This window comes from Antrostomus carolinensis, unplaced genomic scaffold (assembly GCF_000700745.2).
Source record: "Antrostomus carolinensis isolate BGI_N321 unplaced genomic scaffold, ASM70074v2 scaffold5321, whole genome shotgun sequence".
NCBI lineage: Eukaryota > Metazoa > Chordata > Aves > Caprimulgiformes > Caprimulgidae > Antrostomus > Antrostomus carolinensis.
In genome coordinates this window covers 127437-136767 of record NW_010291874.1, presented here as the reverse complement: position 1 = coordinate 136767, position 9331 = coordinate 127437, and the positions used below count along the sequence as shown (strand labels likewise).

General features: G+C 46.2%; 1 protein-coding gene across 1 annotated transcript in view; it reads right to left on the bottom strand.

Annotated features, from left to right (window-relative positions):
* Positions 1–3421: 3421 nt before the first annotated feature.
* ALK (ALK receptor tyrosine kinase) overlaps positions 3422–9331 on the bottom strand; it is a 108444-nt gene continuing 102534 nt past the window's right edge. The window contains exons 22-25 of the mRNA XM_010176753.1: positions 7547–7648; positions 6180–6314; positions 5462–5552; positions 3422–4126 (exon numbers count right to left, since the gene is read on the bottom strand). Coding sequence (XP_010175055.1) covers positions 3422–4126; positions 5462–5552; positions 6180–6314; positions 7547–7648 — 1033 coding nt within the window. The remainder of the gene's footprint in view (positions 4127–5461; positions 5553–6179; positions 6315–7546; positions 7649–9331) is intronic.

The window sequence follows — 9331 nt, the reverse complement described above, 5'->3', positions numbered from 1 at the left end:
ACTGCTAGTCATTTGTCAACCCAGGGCAAACCCACCTGGCAACTGCAGCTCTGACACGCTTACTGGTTAAATGTTTCATCCTTTCTGTCAGCCCTTCAGCTAATTTGACATGATACAGTAATTGATACTGCTGGAGTGTGAATTGTTACCCCAGCGATGGAAGATACGGGGATCATTAAGGAAAGCTTTCTTCACATCATCCCAGTGATACAAATAAAGTTTTGCACTGTCACTGAAATCCTGGCAGTGCTTTGGCAACAGGACAGACACTTCAAGTTGAGCAATGCGATTGCAGAGTGGCCAGGAAACTGTCTTTGATGCAGCCTGCACACAAGTAGCAGAGCACCCTTTGGTCCAGGCAATTAATTCATATAAATCATTTGTCATTGATAATATTATTTGTTTTCTAAGAAAAAGGACAGGCAAATGCTCCAAGCCTTGTTGCTGAGCGACAAGATTTGATTAGCATCAATACTGACAAAACAGTCTTTGCAAACTGGGGTACTGTGTTTGGACAGCACATGGGGGTACCAAACTAAAGGCTTGCTGTGGAAGAGCTCAGGGATTTAGTGGTTTTTTACATTAAAAATAAGCCCAAATTCAGATTCCTGAATTCCTCTGAATTCCAAGAGTTAAGAGGGGAGATTTAAAAAAACCAACCAAACAAACAAATAAAGCCCCCCCCCCGCCTTCAAAAAAAACCAACCCCAAACCCCACAACAAAGCATTTTACACTGGAGACACTGGAAGGATGCTGACTGAAAACCAGCTGCTAGTGCTGAACAGTATTTATCTCAATGCACCGTAGCCGGCAGACTAAAGAATTTCAGTAGTAATTCACCATTTCCCTTGGCCAGAATTAATCTCCTCACGCATTCCACAGGTAAGAAGTGGTTATGGTTTAGCTCCACTGTTTACAACTCCCATTCTGTAAGGGTAGTTGAACTTTTGTGCTAAAATAAGTGCACAGCAGAAGCTGCAGAGCAGTCACCACGGCTGGGGAAAGCCTGCCTTCCCCCCTTCACTCCCACACACTTACAGACATCCCTTGCTGCTCAGGCTTTTCAAGCTTCTTTACAAATGCTACTTTTAACATCATAACCTAGCAGCTTATCTGCATTTGTGCATCATCAGAGCTCCTGCCCCAGATCCAAGAATTAATAATTTCAGGTAGTCAAAGTTCATGAACTTTGCAACTTTTTGTTCTTGTGTATTCTTTAAGAACACTCCATCAGTATACAGGTCAGATTCTGTCCTCAGGAACATGTAAGAGGCAGGGCAGCAAAAACAGAGTGTGCTCCTATGCAAAGAAGAGCTAAAGAAAACAGTGAGGAGCCTCAGCTCTTTTGAAAATGAGAAAGCTGGACTATTTAAATGAAAATTGCTATTATATGTGAATAAGATACTAGTGTAAGAAATTGTTCTGATAGTGCTTGCCTCCTGAAGTAATCAGCTTTCCCCAGACTCCACAAAACTACCTCATTGGGTCTACTGAGCTAGAAAAGAGAGACCAGAGTACGACACTAAGACAGTCCTAAGCCAGACAGAATCCCTCCCTAGTGGCTATTTCACACTGAGAGCCCCAAGCCTAATAACCTCGCAGATCACAAATATTCTCTAAAGAATTCAAGCTAAAGAAACTTGTGCACAGCAGTAGGACATCTGAAGTGTAACCCTCATTACACTTCCCCGCCAGCCCACGCAGCCGCAGCGCGATGGGTCGCTAGCAGATGAACGTGACATTCGGAGCAGCTCGACTCGAGCGTTCCCCCAACACAAGCACAGCCCCATTAACCAACTACCACATACAATTTTGGCATTCATGTAAAAAAGGCTTTTAGTTCTGCATATCAGAGGTGTCAGAAAGGCAGGTTAGGAAAGCACACTACCTTCCCCTCTTCCCCTCCTAGTGTTTTGTTTGGGTTTTTTGGTTTTGTTTGTTATTTTTACAAGGGTGGTGGCCCAAACCAAGCCCTCCAATTTCAATCTGCATACCTCAAAGGTTAGGAGTATGGAAATGCAGATTCTGGTTTGTTCCCTTAAGAAGACAAGAAGCTTACCTCAATGTTTGGATCCAGGGCCAGATTCGGAATCACTCCACGGAAACAAAGAGTCTCAGACTGAAGAACAACTTCACATTCCTTTGCTGATGCTCCAGTACACCCATTTCTATGGAAATGGGCACCCTTTTTTGGATAGCGTTCATGCTAAAACAGCTCCTTGCAACCCTAAGTTGAAGTTACTAATGCACATCTTTACACATGAATTATTTCCTACATCTATGTTTTGACAATACACTTAACTGGAATATTTTTTCATGCACAAGGTGTACAAAATGAGTCAATGCAGTGTTTGTTTTTAAACCACTATCATACACATATTTTGTTAAAGGAAAAAGGACTCTCAATCCTTCCAACACAGACAGTATCTGGCATCCGGACTGTGGCACGATGTAGTCTTCCTCCTTTATGTTCCTGTTTGTACAGGGTATGTCAAAGGCTGTTGTACACCTCTGAGGTATGCAGGTGGCTGTCTATTTTCAGGGCACAGTGAAAGTTTCTCTCATGACCATGGTCCTTTAAAACTTCACTTTGGTTCCACTTGACACGCACAAGGACATTCCTACTTTTATAGGCCAGAAGGAATGTTAAAGGGCTTTACTCAGTTTCAGTGCTGAAGCACAGGAAAAATAAAACAAAACAAAAAATCCAGCCAAACAACAGCCCCCCCAACCCAGAATGCCTCATAGCATCTACAGCCATCCTCTGTGCTTCCTCTCCCCTCTATTTCGAGCGATGCAGCATGGCCAGCATCTTTCTATTGCCCTGCCAACACCCCCACAATCACTGCGCATTCAAGGCCTTTCACATATTGGACTGTAGCTGGAACACAAACTTGGGAACGTGTCATCGCGTCACTGTTCAACGCTGTTGTATCCTTTGCAGTTTGGTTAGAGGATGTTCTCCCCAAACCCACTACAACCTCTTCCAGCTGCAGGAGATCTCCAGGTGCTCCACAGCAACCACAGGTTTGGCATGGAAAACCCCAGACATGAAACACTCAAGGCGGTGAGCCGCGGCTTTACACTTAAGCAGAGAACGCACAACTGAGAAAAGCTCACGGGAAGGGCATGACAACGACCATGCATATGAGTTGATGCAACAGCAGCTGGGCCTTGCAGTTAACATCTGTTTCCTGTATCCTCCCTCCCCCTTGTTTCTTTTACTGTATTGGGGCTCTGGTGATTTGAAGCCTCTCGGGTTAGTTGAAATTACGGCTTCGAGGGTGGCACTTCTGGAGCAAGTTGGCACAAAATGGAAGGTAACGCTGTCAGATCCCTTGCTCGTGGTGTATTGGGTAACAGGACATCTCTTCAAGGCTCAGGGGCCACAGGGGGAAAAGTCAAGAGGGTAGAGGGCTCTCATGGCCCCTGCTGGGTTATGTGGCTCTTGTTTCTAAGGACGGGGTCTTCATAACTGCTAGCGCAAGGTGGCGTGGAGGCTTCCAAGGGTAAGCCCTGCTGTTGGTATCCATAGTTGACATTCCCACAAGGGAAGTGGCGGAGCCGAAAGAGAGGCACTTCTTTAACACTTGCTGTTAGGGAAGATGGCTCTAACAGCAGGGAGGAGCCCGGCAGCCTGCCAGTCACAATGTTGGGCCCCACAGTACAGTTTCCTTCCTGTCCTAAATTCTCCCTCTCAGGCATCTCCTTCTCCAGCAGAGAACTGTTTTTACTGGCCTGCTTCTCCGCAAACCAGGAACCATAGGTTGGATTCCAGAGGTTGGTGGGCTTGTTTCTGGAGCCCCGGCTTTTGTGCAGCTCAGAAGGGGGATTGGACTGGGCATAGGCCATGTTGATATGTCCCCCCGCTGAGGCTGACTGCACCTTCCCTGGGACTGGCTGTTCCAAGGCTCCCATTTTCCCTAGAGGTTTTCCAGCAGTGATGGCTGATGGCAGGGGCGGTGGAGATGGCAGAGTTCGCTTGTCATCCTTTCTGTCTTGGTGTGTGGAGACCAAGAGAGGAGGAATTCCTTCTGGATCCTCAGGGCGCATCGCTACCTTCTCCTCCTCCTCAGCTGATGGGCCATATTCTACTGGCAAAGCAGTGTTGATGACATCTGGATCCTGCCGGGGAGAACAATGAGCGTTTCTCAAAGTCTGCTACCATCATGTACACTTGGACTTGATTAAAAACCTGATGCATCTGATGGCTGTCATGCTATGACCACAGAGCATAATTCCCGCTACCCAGAGCCCACATTCCATGTGCAGGGGATGCTGACAAAATGCAGTTAGCCGTAAGATGCAATGGGATACCCTTAAAATTAAACTCTCTCTCTCAAAAAAAAAAGCAACCCTAAAACTCACCACAGAACAGCAGAGAGCACAAAACCAATGAAAAACATTTTTTATGTCCAACGAAATTTCCTGTGGGAATGTTGTTTTGGAATCTATATCATCTCAAAGTTCATAACATTCTCAGATAATATTAAGAAAGTTTCAGCCATGAAAGTATTGCTTCTACACAACCAGGGAGGAATGGGAATGCGGAGAGAAGGCAATACTGGCAGACCCCTTGAAGCCTGAATCCATAGGGACTGCAGTTCTCTTCTATTTAAGCAGTTTTGAAAATTAAACTGAGAGAAAGTGTGGTGATCTGAGCAACCTTTAATTATTGCTAGATGCCATGGCAAGCTACAGATAGGAGAAAAAAAATGCCTCCCAATCCCAGGATCCAAACATGCATGAAAAACAGACCAAGCCTCCCAAACAGTGAGGGAAAGCAAACTGACTGAGGCAAATAACTGTATGAGGCCACACAAGAAGTCTCTGCTGATGCAGGCAGCAAAATGTTTCCCAAACTATTCCACTCCTTATAAGCTAAAAACGGTGGTAAAAAATAACTAATAACTCAGACTTCAGCCTGGAAAGCCAGCCACATCCTTCCCTCACTGCTTAGCCTTAGAATCCCTACTCTTTGGCATGGCTCTCTCCACCTCCCTTCTCCAACACAGCCAGATTCAGAAAACTGCCCACACCTGCAGAAGCCACATGGAGAAGGTGCTCTGAGCCAGAACTATTTCTGCTCAGTGCTGACCACGTCTTAAGGTGGATAGAGTGGCTGACATGAAGCACATGAAGTGCATGTGGGTACTGGCCTGTCTGAGCTCTTTTGCTTGTTAGGCTCTGTGCCTTTAAAGGCAGAAGCAGAGCTACAGATCTGCTATTGGTATGTAAAGCTGTGCAAGCTTGTGCCTTTTGGCAGTGAAAGACAAGAAGGATTAACCACCTGATGGGATAAATATCCCAGCCACTGGTCCCAGGTTGACATGTGTCTCCCTGGACTGCTGACTGCAGTAATGCAGTGCTGCCTTCTCATCTTACGTTCTGGCTCATCTAAACTGCTCCTCAACAACACCCTCTCCACCCCTCTCATTTGAGACAAATGAACACTGATACCTGAGTGCAGTACTCAATCCTCTCCAGGATTATGGCAAAATTTGGCCGGTCTTCAGGCTGGTGCTGCCAACACTGGGTCATAATGCGGTAACTGAAAGAGCAGAATGGGAGATGCTCATAAATTATAGAATCATAGAATGGTATGGGTTGGAAGGGACCTTAAAGATCATCTAGTTCCAACCTCCCTGCCATGAGCAGCTTCTGTAGGCACATAACAACTAGTCACATGAGCTCACATCACCACTCTGACTTTAATAAATAAGTGCTCTGCCTTCCCTGGAGTCAGACAGCTGAAGTACTGGTAATCATGGAAATGTGGCCACCAGTGGGGTGAAATCCGCAGCACATCAGAGAAATAACCTACCCACCTGAAATCCCTTGGGCAATTCACTAAAGGTAGGCAGGGCTACAGATAACAGAGCTCAGTTTTCCCTACCTGTGAAGAACATTATGTACTTGCACTTTCACAGCTAACCTAAGACACAGAAATACTGCACCATCTTTGACTGAACAAACAGCGGCCAGTACTTCTCAAAGGGGCCCTTAGTTCTTCTGCAAAGCACACAGAAAAATTAACTCGAAGTCACAGGCACTTAAATTCAATAAGACAGATCAGCCAAGATAAGATCAATCTTAGAAGTGATTAACTTCTAACTAGAGAACAACATCCAAAACAGAAACTTATTTGTATGAATATATCAAAGTGAAAATCTCATACACAGGCCCAGGGCAGTTTTTAGGTGGATCCATCCTTCCTCCATTGGTTACAAACTCCAGAACCTCCTGGTTACTTTTGCTAGGGTAGGGCATGTATCCCAAAGAGAATATCTCCCACAGCAACACACCGAAGGACCTGAGTACAGAAGGGAAGGAAAACAAAGTGAAGGATACGGGAATGACGATCACCAAGGGGCAATGCCCTTCGATGCAGTACCATCAGCATTGCTCTTTGCAGTCTATGCTCAGGCAGCTTCTGGAAATCACTGCTACAGGACTCAGACAGAAATAAGCTGCAGAGTTGCCACGGTGGACTTTGAATCATTTAATGAATGCTAATCATTGACTGTTAAGTGAGTGAAGTCTACGATATAGGTAGGTAAATCTGGTTGCTTTGCCCTGGTACTCAGCACTTTTCAACTCGACGTAACAAATGTGAAAGTCAGGCTATGCTTTTCTCTGACATCCGCCACTGCTGGAGGCAGAACTGAGTGGAGTCTGATCACTTACGACAAACTTTTCCTCTTGATTAAGCCACTGTGCGTGAAATAACATGCCAGTGAATCCCCACTGCTGCTCTGAGCCCCACAGCCCCCACCTGCAGCTCAGAGTACAATAAAAACATTCCCCAGCTAACATCAGTCCTGGGCCTGTGTGGTGTGGTGTGGCCTGCCAAGCCCTGGGGACAGTGACTGAGACAGGACCCCCTCCAAACTATTCATCGGGTCAGCTGTTCGGAAATCACCATCTTGCTGATTAAAATTGTGAAGAGCTATTTGCAGCAATGGAAACTTTTGTGCTTGGTGCTGAGACAGGAGCAGGTCAGTGGCGTGAGAGCGTGACCCCACCCCTCTGCTGGGCTTGCTCAGGAGCTGTGTCCTGAACGCCAGCCCCTTCCCCTCCACACACATGCCCAGCTCTTGCCTCCTGCTCACCCAATTTCTCTCCCCCTCTTCTAGCCACCGGCAACTCAAGAGCTTACACTGCTGCTGCAGGCCAGGAGAAAGATGAAAGCCATCATGTATGATGCCTTTCTCCCTCACGGGCAGGAATGGATCCTGCCTGCAGCCTTCTGTGCTGCTTTCCTCAGCGTGGAACTAACACTTTCCTCCCTGTAGCAGCAAAGCAGCACCTGCATCTGCCTCAGCCTCCCTTCCCTGCCTGCTCACCTCCCCAGCAGCACCCACCTTTGCACAGGTCTGATCTTTCTGTTCCCTTGTCTCCTCCAAGATTACTGTCTCTGAAAGACCCAGCTTGTCTTTTTAGTAAAAGAGAAATTAACAAGAACACGTGTTTTTCACAAAATATTGACACTTTACAAAAGGGGTTACAACAGACAGACTGGAAAGAGAAGGAAAGGAAACGCACCATGTGTCTGTTTTGGATGTAAATATCCCTTCCATGAAAGCCTCAGGAGGCATCCATTTGACAGGCAACATTGCACACCCACCCTTCCGATAGTAGCTGGCTCTGCAAAGAACAAACAAAACAAAGAGTCAGCCAAGAATCCAGGCAGTGTCATTAATTGGGGATTTTTATAGTTACAAATATTAAAATTGTGAGGAGAGACTAATTTAGGTAAAAGAGCATGGCAGAGAAAATGCTGAAGAGACCTGTTCTTTCTCACGAAAATAGTGGCAATGGGCAGACAGACCATTGAAGGACTGCTCTCATCTCCCTTCGCTTTAGGCCTGATCTGGTGAACCCAAGTTATCCTTAACCTGCGTGCATATTCCTTGTGAATTACTGTCACAGCAAACTGCTGCTGGCAGAGCTATCCTCCTGCACAGCAAGATCTCCACCTCACATCACACATGGTCACCTTAAGCATCCCCACCAAAAAAACCCAAAGCCTGTCCGATACGTACCCACTCCAAAGCATTGCAAAATGAAATCCAAAACAGGGGTTGATGAGGAGGATGCTTGGCCATTAGAGCTGGAGCAGTAGTACCAAAACCACCTCCTGTGTTCCTGAGACAGGAAGTACATCTGTCCTTTAGTGTTGTCATCACTTAAACCAAACCTACAAGCCTCAAATCCTGTGCTGGCAGCTGCAGGAGGCTGCTTATGCAAGCTGGTATCACTGTTCATAACTACACAGCCACAGCATCCAAATGATATATATTCCTGGACACAGAAACATCTGCAAACTTCAAAAGCACCTTTGAAAACTCAGCACCAAAGCGTTCATCTTGGCAGTTGGTCCTGCTGATTGTGTGAGTGTGACAGATGCTACTTTGTCCCAGCAGAGTCCCATCTGACAGTGGAGTAGAATGGAGGCTCTTTGTAAAGGAAGAGAGAGGAGGCGACGAAAAAAAAAAAGCACCTCTGATACACTTGGGTTTTTGAAGGTAGCACTCTGTTTGCATCACCTCAGGCTGTGATACTGTCAGATCTTAAGATAAGTAGAGCCAGACCTAGCTTAGTAATTGCACAGGAGAATCCCCAAGCAGGAAAAAAAGGAGGCAAGGCACTGGAATAAACAGTGCAGGTGACCGAGTACAAGGCATTCCTTCCTCCAAGTCAGAGGCAAATCAATTCCTCGGCACAGCAGGACTGGGTACTGCACTTCTGGAGGTGCTGTCTGGAAGAGGAGATATCAAACTGCAGCCCTGACTGCTTGTGGTCATTAAAGATTTCCTGGCACTTTTTGCCAGAGCACAGTAGTTAACCCTGTGTCCTGGCTGAATTCCAGTCTGGGTGATTACAGTTTCCTGACCTTCCTCTGCACCTTCCTCTTTTATCTGCAGTAAATTGAGGAGATTTATTGATGACACCAAACCAAAGGGGTGGGGGTAGTAACAAGGAGAGAGACTAAACTCAGAATGATTTGGGAACACAAAACAGAAGGGCACTTCAATGCCATTCAGTGTGGAGAAAGTAAAGACTAGAAACTGAGGACAAAGTACAAGAAGGAGGAAAAATGTTTTCCATGACCATCAGACTTCATGACTCTACCAGGTGACCCGAAAGAAGAATGAATTCACATGGGGTCCTGAGCAACGATGAGTCTTTGAACAAATCAAACAGGAGATAGTCCATGCAGTAGCTCTTGGGCCAGTCCAGACAGGACAAGACGTTAAAAATGTGCTCTACACCGCAGGTGGAGACAATGGACTAACCTGGAGCCTCTGGCAGAAAGCACCAGGGGAG